A 16,251-nucleotide genomic window follows, 5' to 3' on the forward strand; every position below is an offset into this window, starting at 1 on the left:
CAGCCAGCCTGAGCCCCGGCCCCTTGGGGCTCGGGCTGGGGCTTGGGGAACCCTCTCCCTGGATTCCCCACCCACAGCAGGGACTCCTTCTTGGGGACTGATGCTTATTCTGTAGCCCTATATATGCCAGGGGCCTGGGTGACCTATGGCAGCTCTGCCCCCGGGCACCCCTTGTGCCTACGGTGGAATCCCGCCATGGCGTTGCCCCAGGCCCACAAGCCCGACCCAAGCTCCTGACTCTTAGAAGAGGTTGGGGCACCCCAGAGTTCGCACCACCGCAGGCCAGGGGCCTCTCCGCCTAGTGCTGCCCCCTAGGGGTGACTCTAGGCAAGGCCCTGGAGCCAGCTGTGCCCCAGTCCTGTTCAATGGCCGCTCGCTCTCTGTCCCTCTCTCTGGCCTGTGGAGGAACTGGCCCAAACCCCAGCCCCTGCTCTGCTCTGACCTGGCTCAGGTGCCTCCCTCGGCGCCTGTGAGTGGGACACAGCGGGGAGCTAGTTACCCATTAGCGGGAGGTGGCTGCGCTCTGGCAGCCAGCCCGGCCTCGTGATGGACCCCAGCAGGCCAGTGAAGCAGGCCAGACTGCACGGGGGCATCTGGCAAGGCACAGCTGGGACCCTGCAGCCTGCATGCTCCTGCATGACAACCTGAGGGATCCCAAAGCACTTCATGGACTGCAGGCTAAGTCCTGCCCTGGGTTATGCCACTGGGTCCACAGAAACCTCTCCACCCAGCGCTGACAGGCAGCCACCTCTGAGGTGGAGCACAGCAGCTGCCTGACAGCATCCAGCAATGCTACAGCAGAGTTTAGGAGAGGCCGTGAAGGGGGAAGCACAGATCCAATCAACAGAAGAGAATTTGGGGAGGTGGAAAGCAATTCCCAGAGTTGGCACATGCCCAGGATGCCCTGAGCATTATGAAAAGGGCATGGGGAATCTTCCTTGCCCATGGGGGTCAGGTCTTCAGCTTCACCTCTCCCAATTTGGGGAACATTTGGCCCCCGGAATGAGTGGCTGGGCTCCGGGGAAATACCCCACCCCATATACCATGGGACCCCTGCTAGCCACATGGCCTCCCACATTCAGATGTGGGGTGCATGTGGGCAGAGACAGCCAACATCTCCTTCCTCTCCTACATCATTGCCCTTCTCCTGATCCATAGTGGGGCAGGGTTTGCTCCTCTCCCACTGGCCACACTGCCCCCCTCTTCCCTCAGGACTCTGCATCTCTACCCTCTGACACCTGCCGGACTGGCTGTGTCCTGCCCCACAACCCCATGCCCTTCCTTTAGGGCACAGCCACTGGCATCCTCTATGCATTATCTGGCGGGCTGGAAACCTATTGCCCCTCCCCGTGTCTATGCACTGGGCTAGGCCACCCCCTGCAGCCAGGGGGTCTGCAATCTCTGCATTGGGGGGCAGCTGTCCCCTTGTGCTGGGTGCCCAAGGTCCCAGCCAGCGCTGCATGGTACCAGAAGACACAGCAAATGGGGGTTTGGCTCTGGAAGCACTTTAGTAAAGGCTCCTACACAATGTATGGGGGGGCGTGACCACCCCCTGGCAGCACATGGGGCGAGGTCTCGGCCCGAAGCAATCCAGTCCCACGTGCTCGCACCCCACGGTGGCCCCCTCCTTCATCCATAGCTGTGGGGACTGTTGGGGTTCATGGGCGACGAGTCCTGGCGGCCTGACTGGCCCATCAGCTGCCAGAGGCGATGCCCGAGGTTCTGTACCTGGCAGGTGCCCAGTACGCAGCCCACGCGCATCAGGTGGGCGTGGTGGCGGCGTGGGGCCGCGTGGCGCTTGGCACGCCGGGGGCCAGTCAGTGAGCGTCGCGCTCTGCCTTTGGGGCTGGCCACGGGCTGCAGCAGGGTGGCTGGGGTCCCCCCAGGCTGCTCCCAGTCCAGCTGAGCTCTCGCAGCGCCAACCCGGAGCAGCTCCACCGTCCTCCTCTCCAGGGGCTGATTCCCCAGCGGCGTGGCGGGTCTCCTGTCCGGGGGCTCCCTGCACCGGAAAAACACAAAGGTCAGAATGACGGCCTGGCTCGGCCCACCTATATCCCCTCAGGTGTGCAAGAGTGTCGGAGGGAGGCTGGTGCATGGGCCCTGGGAGTGGGCATGGCTGGGTGGAGCTGGGGCCTGTGTCCTGCGCCACCCCCATGCTGCGTGTGCCATGTGCGACAGTGACCGTGCAAAGGAACAGTCGTGGCGGGGTGGAGGTGAGGGGGCACTTGTGGCTCTGCGGGCACGGCGTGTGTTTGAGCATGACTGTGGGCTGGGGCCGCGCTGAGCCCCCTCACTAACACCTCAACCCCAGGGGGATGGAGAAACCAAGGGGCCTGATTCTGATCTCATGCCCATGTCGCTTCATGGACCTTCGTGGCATCGCGCCCGGTTTGCGTTGGTGGAAGTCTGGGCGCTGCTGCAAGGAAGCTCACAGGGCTGAAGTCAGACCCAAGCATGGGGGGTGGCGGGCAGTCTCTCCCAGCTCACCAAGCCCCATGGAGCAAGTCCCAGGGCACAGAGCTGCTTTTCGAGTGGATTGGGTCAATGGCTGCAGCGTGGAAGCCGAGGGCCATGGTGTGTAGGCTGCGGGGGCACCCTAGCCCCCAGAACGGTCCCCAGGGCCCAGGGATCAAGGTCCTGGGCAGCACAAACCGGCTTTTGCCCCAGCCCCAGCCCTCCAGGGACCTCTCCAGCCGGGCTTTTCCCCTGCTCTAAGCACTGTCACGGCTGCAGCGACCACCTCCCGCCCCCGGGAGCAGCCTGCTCTGTAATCCGCCAAGCTGGGCTGCCTTTCCCAGGCAGGGATCCCAGTGACCCTGACCCGGGCACCCCTCCAGAGCGGCCTCCTCTGCCCAGCAGAGAGGCGAGGCAGGCAGGGCTAGACAGAGGCAGCTCTGGGGGTGTCGGTCCACAGCTGATGGCCCGTCCCCCAGAGGTCTGGGGAACAGCCAGACACAGAGTCCCCGGCTCTGGCTCCCCTCTCCCTGCAGGGCCTGGCGACTTCAGTGCTCAGCCTCCGTGTAAAACAGGCCAGTCCGTCTGGCAGTATTGGCCTTAAGAAGCTCTAAGGGGCAATCCCTGGGAACCGCCCCTTCCCCGCCTCCCAGGCCTGCTGCGAGGCTGTGAATGTTTGTGCAGGGCTCTGAAGCCGGAGCAGTATCACTGGGCGAGCCGGATCCCTGCTGGTGGTAACCGCCTACAAACACAGCAAGGGCGGAGAGCTTGAGGCTGGGAGCCCGAGAGTGGAGCCATAGCTTGGAGTTCCTAGGCTGAGTGTCAGGGGCCGATTCCCTGATCCAGAAGCCCCATTGCTTGGTGCAGTTTGGATCAGACTGGACCAAACCCTGGAGACTTGACCGCAGGGGCCGTGGCTGGGACCTCCCTGGCTTCTCTCGTTCTCAGCTGGGCCCAGTGGCATGGCCCGTGTCCCAAGGCATCTGCCGGTCTCGCAGTGGCTCCCAGAGGCAGGGCCAGCGGCTCATGCCCTGCCCAGCCGCACTGAGAGATGTTCGGCTTTTGCCCAGCCGCAGATGCCGCCCACATACTCTCTCCCTCAGCAGACCCTGACTGAGGTCTGGCAGTGACACAACAAGCCCTTTGAGATAGATCCCACAGCGGGCAGCGGCTGATGGAACCAGCCCCCAGCTTTCCAAGGAGCAGATGAGCCAGCCTGGCCTATAGCGCTCCACAGCCTACGGGGGGGCTTCCTTCAGGAGGCTGGGAGGGGACGGAGGTGGGATTCCAGGCAAAAGGGAGAGAAATCTGCTACATCAAGAAAATGCATGCTGTGAAATTATAGAAAGAACTGCTGGGGCACTGCTGCAAGGAAGCTCACAGCACCAGCAACAGGCACAGAACTAGCAGGGCACTGCTGCAGGGAAGCTCGCAGCACCGGGACCTGAACTAGCAGGGCACTGCTGCACGGAAGCTCACTACGCCGGGACCTGAACTAGCAGGGCACTGCTGCAGGGAAGCTCCCAGCACCGGGACCTGAACTAGCAGAGCACTGCTGCAGGAAAGCTCACAGCACCAGGACCTGAACTAGCAGGGCACTGCTGCAGGGAAGCTCACAGCGCCAGGACCTGAACTAGCAGGGCACTGCTGCAGGGAAGCTCACAGCGCCGAGACCTGAACTAGCAGGGCACTGCTGCAGGGAAGCTCACAGCGCCGGGACCTGAACTAGCAGGGCACTGCTGCAGGGAAGCTCCCAGCACCGGGACCTGAACTAGCAGAGCACTGCTGCAGGAAAGCTCACAGCACCAGGACCTGAACTAGCAGGGCACTGCTGCAGGGAAGCTCGCAGCGCCGGGACCTGAACTAGCAGGGCACTGCTGCAGGGAAGCTCCCAGCGCCGGGACCTGAACTAGCAGGGCACTGCTGCAGGGAAGCTCACAGCGCCGGGACCTGAACTAGCAGGGCACTGCTGCAGGGAAGCTCACAGCGCCGGGACCTGAACTAGCAGGGCACTGCTGCAGGGAAGCTCACAACGCCGGGACCTGAACTGGCAGGGCACTGCTGCAGGGAAGCTCACAGCGACGGGACCAGAACTAGGAGGGCACTGCTGCAGGAAAGCTCACAGCACCAGGACCTGAACTAGCAGGGCACTGCTGCAGGGAAGCTCGCAGCGCCGGGACCTGAACTAGCAGGGCACTGCTGCAGGGAAGCTCCCAGCGCCGGGACATGAACTAGCAGGGCACTGCTGCAGGGAAGCTCCCAGCGCCGAGACCTGAACTAGCAGGGCACTGCTGCAGGGAAGCTCACAGCGCCGGAACCTGAACTAGCAGGGCACTGCTGCAGGGAAGCTCACAACGCCGGGACCTGAACTGGCAGGGCACTGCTGCAGGGAAGCTCACAGCGACGGGACCAGAACTAGGAGGGCACTGCTGCAGGAAAGCTCACAGCACCAGGACCTGAACTAGCAGGGCACTGCTGCAGGGAAGCTCGCAGCGCCGGGACCTGAACTAGCAGGGCACTGCTGCAGGGAAGCTCCCAGCGCCGGGACCTGAACTAGCAGGGCACTGCTGCAGGGAAGCTCCCAGCGCCGAGACCTGAACTAGCAGGGCACTGCTGCAGGGAAGCTCACAGCGCCGGAACCTGAACTAGCAGGGCACTGCTGCAGGGAAGCTCACAGCGCCGGGACCTGAACTGGCAGGGCACTGCTGCAGGGAAGCTCACAGCGACGGGACCAGAACTAGGAGGGCACTGCTGCAGGAAAGCTCACAGCACCAGGACCTGAACTAGCAGGGCACTGCTGCAGGGAAGCTCGCAGCGCCGGGACCTGAACTAGCAGGGCACTGCTGCAGGGAAGCTCCCAGCGCCGGGACATGAACTAGCAGGGCACTGCTGCAGGGAAGCTCGCAGCGCCGGGACCTGAACTAGCAGGGCACTGCTGCAGGGAAGCTCCCAGCGCCGGGACATGAACTAGCAGGGCACTGCTGCAGGGAAGCTCCCAGCGCCGAGACCTGAACTAGCAGGGCACTGCTGCAGGGAAGCTCACAGCGCCGGAACCTGAACTAGCAGGGCACTGCTGCAGGGAAGCTCACAGCGCCGGGACCTGAACTAGCAGGGCACTGCTGCAGGGAAGCTCACAACGCCGGGACCAGAACTAGGAGGGCACTGCTGCAGGGAAGCTCACAGCGACGGGACCAGAACTAGGAGGGCACTGCTGCAGGGAAGCTCCCAGCGCCGAGACCTGAACTAGCAGGGCACTGCTGCAGGGAAGCTCACAGCGCTGGGACCAGAACTAGCAGGGCACTGCTGCAGGGAAGCTCCCAGCACCGAGACCTGAACTAGGAGGGCACTGCTGCAGGGAAGCTCCCAGCGCCGGGACCAGAACTAGCAGGGCACTGCTGCAGGGAAGCTCCCAGCGCCGGGACCAGAACTAGCAGGGCACTGCTGCAGGGAAGCTCCCAGCGCCGGGACCAGAACTAGCAGGGCACTGCTGCAGGGAAGCTCCCAGCGCCGGGACCAGAACTAGCAGGGCACTGCTGCGGGGAAGCTCACAGCGACGGGACCAGAACTAGCAGGGCACTGCTGCAGGGAAGCTCCCAGCGCTGGGACCAGAACTAGCAGGGCACTGCTGCAGGGAAGCTCCCAGCGCCGGGACCAGAACTAGCAGGGCACTGCTGCGGGGAAGCTCCCAGCGCCGGGACCAGACGAGGCTCTGCTGCCGGGCAGTCTGGAAGGACAGCAGCTAAAGGAGGAGGAGGGGCGCGGAGGGGAGGGAAGGGATCCAGAGCAGGGCGCGGGGGCAGGGAATCCCTGTAGCAGCAGGCGTGTGAGGCCGCAGGGTGTGGGAGCCAGGCGGAGAAGCAGCTACCTGCCGGGGCACACGTACTCTCCGGAGTCACTTAGGGCCGGCAGGGAGGTGCACGCGCTGCATCAAAGGCCCTTATCCCACAGACATGCCAGTTCTGGCTCCTCCAGACAAGCCAAGCCAGAGCCTCGCCTCCGAAGCGTCACGATTCCAGCAGGCGGTTGGGAGCCGCAGGGAAAGGGTGCCCGCTCTCTGCCTCTGCAAACGCCGGCCCGCAGCTGGCGACTCATGCATGCTGCTGGCCTCTGCCAGGGCCGCCCTGCCACGTACCTGCCTGCCGGGGCCCCGCTCCTCTGGGAGCCGCACGCAGCATGGAGCCGCGCAGCCCTAGCTGGGCTTGTCCCAGCCTTTACCGCTGGGAAAACTCTCCCTGGCGTCCGCCTCTCCCGGGCTCCGGGCCTCCCGAAAACCACAGGCCACAACATGGGGCCCTCCGGCTTCCCCTACGCACACGGAGCTCCTGAGTGCTCCCCGAGCTCCCGCAAACCTTACTCCCCCCCGGCGCCCCTAAAACCCAACCCCCCAGCCCAGCTCGCCAGCCACGGGCTGGGCAGCCTGCCCCACGGGGGAGAGTGTTCCGAAGCGGGGGGCTCTCCTGCCAGCAGCTCCCTCCTGTATGTCCCGGTTGTCCTGGCTCTTAGGTAGGTAGGATTGCTGTATTGGGCCAAACCGGCCCTGAGCCTTCTGGGAAGGGTCTGGGGATCTCCGGTGCCCACCAAGCTCAGGTCCTCGCCCCGGCACTGGCTTAGCTTGGGGAAGCGAAGTGTGCGGGCGTGAGCGTGCAGACCCAGGGACTCGGGGGAAGAGCCCACCCCAAAGCCCCTGATGACAGGCCAGAGAGGCTGGAGATGGGCTCAGGGAAGCGCACGTCACACCGGGGAGATTGTGGCAGAGCAGCAAACAGAGCCTGGCTCAGCTGCCCCCCAGGCCAGGATCTTAACCACAAGGCCAGGCTGTCTGGCTCTGGAACCTTAGTGACACCTGGGCTGGGCCCTGCCCTGCTGCCCCCTGCCCCCCCGCCAGCCAGCGTTTCAGGGTCACTTCCCCAGAGGAACCTCCCAGCGGGTGCTGACTCAGGGGGTGTGCCAATAATTCTGCCTTTTCCACAATGGGGTAGGGTTTCACGTGCATCCGTACCTACACGCACACACCACACGCACCCTCTCGTGCACCCACGCCTGCGTGCACACACCCACGTGTACCCACGCCTGCATACACACACCACACGCACCCTCTCGTGCACCCACGCCTGCGTGCACACACCCACGTGTACCCACGCCTGCATACACACACCACACGCACCCTCTCGTGCACCCACGCCTGCGTGCACACACCCACGTGCACCCTCTCGTGCACCCACGCCTGCGTGCACACACCCACCTGTACACGTCCCTGCATCCACACACACCACACACACCCTCTCGTGCACCCACGCCTGCGTGCACACACCCACGTGTACCCACGCCTGCATACACACACCACACGCACCCTCTCGTGCACCCACGCCTGCGTGCACACACCCACGTGTACCCACGCCTGCATACACACACCACACGCACCCTCTCGTGCACCCACGCCTGCGTGCACACACCCACGTGTACCCACGCCTGCATACACACACCACACGCACCCTCTCGTGCACCCACGCCTGCGTGCACACACCCACGTGTACCCACGCCTGCATACACACACCACACGCACCCTCTCGTGCACCCACGCCTGCGTGCACACACCCACGTGCACCCTCTCGTGCACCCACGCCTGTGTGCACACACCCACGTGCACCCTCTCGTGCACCCACGCCTGCGTGCACACACCCACCTGTACACGTCCCTGCATCCACACACACCACACACACCCTCTCGTGCACCCACGCCTGCGTGCACACACCCACCTGTACACGTCCCTGCATCCACACACACCACACACACCCTCTCGTGCACCCACGCCTGCGTGCACACACCCACGTGCACCTGTCCCTGCGTGCACACACCCACGTGCACCTGTCCCTGCGTGCACACACCCACGTGCACCCGTCCCTGCATCCACACTCACCACATACACCCTCTCACACCCCCACCCACCCATGGCCGCACACACAGTCCCTCGTGCCAACCTGCGTGTGTCCACCAGTCCACCCCCATACACCCACACCTGCATTCACATCCCCACACTCCAACCTGCCCAGGCCTCACCTGTCCATCCCCGCCACGGCACCTCCCTGTGTGCCGACACACCCCATAACATCTGCACACACCTGCCTGTGCCCCCCAGCCCCTCCCATATGTGCCTCCCCAGCTCGCTCTCACTCCTCTGTCCGGACGTTGGCGCCCCGCCTGCCCGCGGCGCTCCGTGGGTCTGCGGAGGAGCGTTTCGAAAGGGTGGAGGTGCCGACTCGCACAGCCCTCTGGGAGCCATCACAGCGGGCCAGGTCGGGGCTGTGCACGCAGCACGGACAGACCCACCCGGAAGAGACCTCCGCCCAGGAGCGGCAGCGTGAGCCCCCTGCCGGAGCCCAGAGGGCCCTTTGGCTGAGGGTAGGGGGGTCACTCCCAAGGCAGAGGCTGTGATTTGAGGGGGGCGGGCAGGGAAGCAGAGGCCTGGCTACGGAAAGCCAGTCGCGGGACGCTCAGACACAGGCCAGGCTGACAGTGTCCAGACAAGAGTGTCAGACAGGCCTTCCCTATTAGGGTTCCCCCAGGAACGGCCCCCGGGGGGCAAGGAACAACCAGAGAAATTCCTACAGCCCCTGTGACAGAAACCCTCGCCCTGGGCCGGATCCTCAGCCTTGGTCTTCGGTTTCTCCCGAATGCTGCCTGGGGTTTAGGCGGCGGTGCCTGGCACCCCATCGACGCATGGACAACTCGGGGCCCTGGACCGTGTCCCCAGCCCACAGGCTCTGTCTGGCACAGGGCTGCTTGCTGCACAGCCCCGTGGCCACTTATGCCACTGGCTGGTTAATATAAACATTAAAAACGCCCTTCGCCGGATGTCCGTACGATTCGTACTGATGTGGAGTTCCCCTTCCATCCCTGGGCTGGCTTCTCTTCCGCCCGCCCGCCCGCCCATCTCCACTCCTCACTCTCCTGGCCCTTCCTGAATGTCTAGCCTGGTGGATTAGCTCGATTAGACTCAAGGGCAAGGGAGCCCGCGCTGCGTGTGGCTGTGAGTCTCTTTCCTCTTGCTGTGAGGTGCACGCCGGCCGCGTCAGCAGCCAGAGCTAGGTGAGGGAAAGCAGGTTTATTGCTGCCCGTAATTGCTGATGGTTTAGCACGTTGCAGACATGCAGCACCCTAAACCTCAGCGTGACGCTCCCTGCAACCAGAAATGTTGCAACCAGGCAGGGCCCGGACTGCTGGCCCAGACCACTAGAGACAGGACTTGTACTGCAAGGGCACCCAGAGTGGGCACTGCCCACAGGCAGGCTGAGAACTTGTGTTGCCTTGTGCGTGTGCGTAGGCTGCAGCGGTCCTGGATCATGGCACACGCAGAGCTGTAGCTGCCAGTCCGCCTGTGACCTGAAAGTCCGCCCCTGCCTTTTCGGCCCTGGGGTTACAGGGCAGTTAGGAACGTCCATCCCCCCGCGCAGCCCCGCACTGCTCCTACGCTGGGCTGTGGGCAGCAGGGCCAGGGCAGCACCTGGCAGCAAGGCCCCCGGGGGGGCTCTGTGGGAGGAGTCAGCGCCGCACTTGCAGGAGAAGCTGGCGGGCAGAGGACACTGTGCGGGATGCAGGGCGTCGTCTGCTCCTCTGGAGCAGAGCAGGGCAGCATTTCACAGTCATGCTCCAAACATTCCCACTATGTCCAGGGCCGCCTCCTGCTGGAGAAACTTCCCTTGGCCACAGCCCCTTGTCCTGTTCCTCCTGGCGCGGTCCCACAGACTACTCCTGTCCTAGCACCCCCTGTGCTCACACGAGACAGCGTCACACCCCTGTGGGTCAGCTCCCCCCCCGTGCAGGACACGCAGGGCTGGCTCAGCCTTCGCCCCCAGCAGGAGCTCTGTGCCGTCCCAACAGAAGCAGCCGCTCATACAGAGCCAAGTGAAGATGAATCAGCCCAAGGAGCCCAAGGGCTCACTGCACCAGGGCCCCTCTGCACTGCAGCCCCTCACCCTCCCCCCAGCCCCACTAGCCCTTATGACCCTAGTACAGGGGTGCAGCCGCAGAGGAACGGGGCGGGGTTCACAAGCGGAGGGAGCAATAGTGCATTGCTGGGAACACATGTGCACGCGCGTGCGAACACAGGGGCTGCGGCAGTCGCTTGCCCACGGGCGGGTGAGAAGGCAGCAGCTGCATCCTGCATGCACTGGGGTCCGGAGGGCCAGGACAAGGGCGGACAATCTGGAGGGAGGGTTTTTAGGTGGGGGAAGCGGAGGGAGCTGGGCAGGCACCAGCAGCAAAGGGGTGGGGGGGTATCAATATACTGCATCCCAGGGGACGGATCACTCGATAATTGCCCTGGTCTTTTCCTCTGACGTGCCTGGTGCCAGCCACTGTCCGAGACAGGTTCCGGGCCCCAAAGGACCATTGGTCTGGCCCAGTGTGGCCCCTCTTATGCACTCCCAGCAACCACGCCACCTTGTGGCCAGTTACATGGGTGCATGCTGAATATTCCCCCTGGATCCCAAAGAGGAGACAACCCCATCTCTCCTGCCCCAAAGTGGGAGGCTGCTCTTCAGCGATAGCCCAAAGGAGAGCCCTGGTGGCCCCTCCCCCCATGCCCCTCCCATGAAAGACCAATCAAAACTATGGCTCCAAAGCCTCCGTGGAGCAGACCAGAGCGGAGAGTCTGAGTGTGAAGCTACGGGCCGGGGACCACTCGCCTGCTGAGCTGACGGGGAGAGGCCCATGCTGCTCAGGGAGCTGCCCAGAGAAGGGACCCTGGTTTGAATCCCCGCCCACTTTTCTGCCAGAAGGCAGATATCGCAAGTGACCCCAGCACAGACAGGCCCCAGCCCCCCAACACACCAGGCTGAGCGGCTGTCCTCTGTGATCAGCACACCCTGAATCTCCTAGGGGCTGGCACACACCATCTGTTCGCCAAGCTCATCATCACTAGCAGCTTCTGTTCATAACGTGCTCTGAGATCTACTGCTGAAAAGTCCAGTCTGGGGGCTAGCTGTTCTTATGTGAGACGTTCCCAGCTCGTTCATAAACATTCATTCCTTATTTGACCTCTCAACACCTGGGGGAGTTGACTAAGTACCTTTGTCCTATTTCATGCCTGGGAAAACTGCAGGATGGAGGCATAACAACTCAGCTCAGGTCACACAGCCAGGGAGTGGCAGAGTCTGGAATAGAACCCAGGGCCCCCAGTTGCAGGATCTAACCACTGGACAATTCTCCCTCCCTAGCTGCTCAGCAGGGCTGGGCAGACACAGAGAACCTGCCAGTCCCCATAAGCGCTGTTGCACCCAGCCAGGTAATGAGAACTGCCCACCTTATCTCTAATACCCTGGGACTCCCACAGCTACAATCCATGACAGGCACACGCCAGTCCCCGCCACCAAGCCCCCGCCAGCACATTCCCTCCCCCTTCCCCTCCACACACACACACACATACCCCCCCGCCAGAGGAGCCACATGACAAGGCCACAGTGTCTCTGAGACTCCCGGCCAGGAGGCCATGTAGCCAACCTGCTGCTAACACAAAGGCCCTTCTGTTCCAGGGAAGGGGAGTCCCTCCTCGCCCCATCCCATGCACCAGCACGCAGGGCAATCAGGACACGCTGGCTGCAGGTTGCAGAGCACGTCCTGGGCTAGCCTAGAACAACGCTGAAGCCTGGTCACGGTGGGTTTGCTAAGCTAGCCAGGGCTCTGCTCTGAACGGGATGCACCACCTGGGCCATGCCCAGGCCTTACGAAGGGAGATCTCCAGGGAGCCAGCCAAAAGAAGAGAGAGAGGGACCCAGAATGTGCTTGATGACCTTGGTGGGCATCTTTGTAACGTCTCCTTGGCTTCTCAGTAACACCGAGGGCCCTATGGAAAGGTCCCACTTGCTACACAGCCCCCAGCTGCAGTGTGACAGCGGGTGAGAGGGAGAGAAGGGCCTTGTGGCCCCACCTCTACTGCCCCTCTCTCCTCTCCCACTCCTCCCCAACACAGGCTTGGCTAATCTAGTGTCAGAGCCAAAAGAGAAGGAGTTGAGCCTCCTCTGATTAAATCCAGGCCAGGCAGGGGACCAGGTAGGGATACCAGGGCCCTCACAGGGGCCATTACTTTCCGGGGCAAGGAAGCACCAATTTGGGGGGCCCAGCCTGGGAGCCCTGGCCCAGATGTTCATACCCACAGCTCCAAGGGGAGACAGAGTCCCATGGCAGCCAAGGGAGCACGGGACCCTCTGGGGATCAGGCCCAAGGGGCAACCTGCATCAGTGGCCATTAGCCCTGCTCAGCCTCTCTCCCCCGGGGAGGCTCCGACAGACCCCTGATCTGCAAGGCCCCTGGATCTGGAGCCTGGACCCTTGCAGCAGGTGCTGGTGGGACGGGGGGTGTCAGGAGTGGCCGAGGCCAGGAGACGGGCAGCCGCGGTGGGTGCTTACCTGTGTTTAGGCAGCAGCAGGGTGCGCCCCACGGGCAGGGGCAGGGAGCCCGGCAGCTGCAGCAGACACAGCGTCAGGCTGATGCAACCCAGCGCGACTCCAGGCACAGATTTCATGCCAGCCGGACTGGGAGATCCTGGTAGCGGGCGGGGAACCCCGGATGCCCGGGGACTGCAGGTGAAGCGGCTCCGGAGGCTGGAAAAGAAGAGCGAAAAGCACTCAGCGCTGCACAGAGGGGCCCTGGGGAGCGGAGGGAGCCAGCTCGACGTACGGAGCTGTTGGCGCAAACATAGAGGGGAGCGAGCCCCATGGGGGTTCTCGGGATTCCCCTTGTCCCGGGCAGCCGGCTCCCTACAGCCAGACCCTGGAGAGCGCCCGGCTCCCGGAAACCTCCCTTCGCTCGACCGGCAGCGCGACGGGCTCCCCGCGCCCCTCGGGGCTCCCCGCGTCCCCCTGCCCCTGGAGCGCTCCGGGCTCCCTGCGCCCCTCGGGGCTCCCCGCGTCCCCCTGCCCCTGGAGCGCTCCGGGCTCCCCGCGCCCCTCGGGGCTCCCCGCGCCCCCCTGCCCCTGGAGCGCTCCGGACTCCCCGCGCCCCCCTGCCCCTGGAGCGCTCCGGGCTCCCCGCGCCCCTCGGGGCTCCCCGCGCCCCCCTGCCCCTGGAGCGCTCCGGGCTCCCCGCGCCCCTCGGGGCTCCCCGCGCCCCCCTGCCCCTGGAGCGCTCCGGGCTCCCCGCGCCCCGCCGGGCTCCCCGCGCCCCCCTGCCCCTGGAGCGCTCCGGGCTCCCCGCGCCCCTCGGGGCTCCCAGCATCCCTCTGCCCCTGGAGGCTCCGGGCTCCCCGCGCCCCTCGGGGCTCCCCGCGTCCCTCTGCCCCTGGAGCGCTCCGGGCTCCCCGCGCCCCTCGGGGCTCCCAGCATCCCTCTGCCCCTGGAGGCTCCGGGCTCCCCGCGCCCCTCGGGGCTCCCCGCGCCCCCCTGCCCCTGGAGCGCTCCGGGCTCCCCGCGCTCCTCGGGGCTCCCAGCATCCCTCTGGCCCTGGAGGCTCCGGGCTCCCCGCGCCCCTCGGGGCTCCCCGCGTCCCTCTGCCCCTGGAGCGCTCAGGGCTCCCCGCGCCCCCCTGCCCCTGGAGCGCTCTGAGATCCTGTTTCCCTGGAGCGCTCTGGGCTCCTCTTTCCCTAACTCAGCGGAGAGACTGGGCTGCTGGGAAGTTTCTGATGTCCCCGGGATCCCAGTTCTGGAGCCCCGGTCGGTCCAGTCCCTGATTCTCCGCCAGCTGCCGGATACCCAAAGCCTTTCCCCTTTCCAGTCCTCATGTCCCTGCCCGGGGCAGGTTTGGGAGCCCGGGGCGGGCGGTTCTGTACCTGAGTTCTGGGTCGCGGCTCTGCAACGTGCCCGGGTCTGGAGCCCGAGGCGGGGTCAGTTCTGTGCCCGGCCAACTGCAAGCGTTCAGCTGCGTCCCTCAGTCTGTGCGTGTCTCGGTTCGGTTTCACCCGTGGATTCTGCCGGGTACCTGCTTGGTCCTGTCCCTGATTTCCTGTCCGGACCCGGTTCCGCGAGGGGCAGTGTTCCGCCCCTAGGCTTTGTCCTGGGTCTCCTTCTGGAGAGATTCGGATTTGCCCCAGTATTCGGTGTCTGGTTGGTCCTGTCCCGGGTGTGGTTCCGATCTGCGCCGGCTTTCTCGTCTGGGTCCCGGGAAGGTTCCGCGCCTGGATTCTGGCCCGAACCGCCGCGGGCGGGTGCTGAGGGATGGGGGACCCCTGTCCCGCTGGGCTCAATCTGGCGCGGTCTGTCGGAGTCTGTGTCTCTCGGCCAGGATCCCAGGTTAAATATTCCCTTGGCGTCCTGTTAGCCGGGAGGAGCTGGGCTGGGCTTCCCGTCCCAGCCCAGCCTCTGCGCCGGGGGAGGGAGGGCAGCCCGGCCGGGCCCGGCCCCTGCCTGGAATTCCGGCTGCGCCCCGGCCCGGCCCAGAACACCTGCCCCGAACCCGCCACAGACCCCCCCGCCCCACACAGCCCGGCTGCTCCCCACAGCGAGAGCAGCCCCGAGACCCCAGCCTTCCTCTGACAGCTCGCCCTCAGGGAAACTGGAGGGTGTACAGGGAGAGGGAGAGAGAGAGATGGGTATGTGGAGACTAGATAGATAGATAGATAGATAGATAGATAGATAGATAGATAGATAGATAGATAGATAGATAGATAGAGGGGGTGTATGGGGATAGATAGATAGATAGATAGATAGATAGATAGATAGATAGATAGAGGGGTTGTATGGGGATAGATAGATAGATAGATAGATAGATAGATAGATAGATAGATAGATAGATAGATAGAGGGGTTGTATGGGGATAGATAGATAGATAGATAGATAGATAGATAGATAGATAGATAGATAGATAGATGGGGGGTGTATGGGGATAGATAGATAGATAGATAGATAGATAGATAGATAGATAGATAGATAGATAGATAGATAGATAGATAGATAGATAGATAGATAGATAGATAGATAGATAGATAGATGGGGGGTGTATGGGGATAGATAGATAGATAGATAGATAGATAGATAGATAGATAGATAGATAGATAGATAGATAGATAGATGCTGTGGAGAGAGAGAGAAATTCCTCTCTTCCACACTCTTCCTCTTCCTCCTCCATTCTCATACCCTTCTCTCATCTTACTTGCCTGCCTGCTTTGCAGTACCCCTACAGCCCAGGTGAGGGCAGCTTCACCCTGGGACTCTTGCCTCTGGCCTTCCTCCCTGGACTCCTGTTCTTCCTGCACTCCCCCCAAATACCTGATCCTAGCTCATCCTCCTCACTGCACGCACTCCTCTGTCCTTCACCCCAGAGGTACACCGACTCCTCTCCTGGCTGCTTTGGCCTGCCTGCCCTCCTCAGACAGTGCCAAAGGGGATCTTGCTCCCAGGGAGCCCATGATAACGGAGATGGAAGGGCTGGCTAATGTCACACGCAGCCGCAACTTTCAACGCTCTATTTTGCCAGTTTTTTAAAAGCTAAATCCAGGTGGCTGGGCTGGCGTGGGGGAGGGAGCTTGGTTTGCAGAGCCATTCACCGGTAGGTCACCTGTCCTTGTTCAGGCCTAGGTCTGTTATGGTGGGGAGCTGTTCCCCTCTGGGTGGCTGAAGTACTGTGTCTTAAAATGAGGGGATGAACTAATTTTCCCCCGGCTTGGTACGCTCAGCAGAGATGCCACTGATTGAACGGGCCCTGGAGACTGAGCTCCCGGCCCTTCCAGTTGGGGTTGACACGATTGTCGGAGGGTAGGGTGGCGGCATTTGTGCAGCTGGCATTGGTGTACCAGCTGTGGGTATAAACAGACCAGTGTGTCCCAGAACCTTGTACCAGGGCTAATTTAGTTTAACATTTTTAAACATC

The 16,251-nt window shown here is 63.3% G+C and overlaps 1 protein-coding gene across 1 annotated transcript; it reads right to left on the minus strand.

Annotated features, from left to right (window-relative positions):
- Positions 1-1,629: 1,629 nt before the first annotated feature.
- On the minus strand, positions 1,630-12,973 carry ADM2 (adrenomedullin 2). The gene is made up of 2 exons (XM_077807952.1): positions 12,858-12,973; positions 1,630-1,999 (listed from the first exon to the last, which is right to left on the minus strand). Exons 1-2 carry the CDS (start codon positions 12,971-12,973, stop codon positions 1,630-1,632), a joined length of 486 nt encoding a protein of 161 aa, XP_077664078.1.
- Between the last annotated feature and the right edge of the window lie 3,278 nt (positions 12,974-16,251).

Source organism: Eretmochelys imbricata, chromosome 1, assembly GCF_965152235.1.
Source record: "Eretmochelys imbricata isolate rEreImb1 chromosome 1, rEreImb1.hap1, whole genome shotgun sequence".
Taxonomy (NCBI): domain Eukaryota; kingdom Metazoa; phylum Chordata; order Testudines; family Cheloniidae; genus Eretmochelys; species Eretmochelys imbricata.

Excerpts from the sequence above, each read along its gene's own strand:
- ADM2 (XM_077807952.1), bottom strand. The coding sequence starts at position 12,973 with ATGAAATCTGTGCCTGGAGTCGCGCTGGGTTGCATCAGCCTGACGCTG. Across the intron at positions 2,000-12,857 it reads CTGCTGCTGCCTAAACACAG|GGAGCCCCCGGACAGGAGAC; the intron begins GTAAGCACCCAC and ends TTTCCGGTGCAG.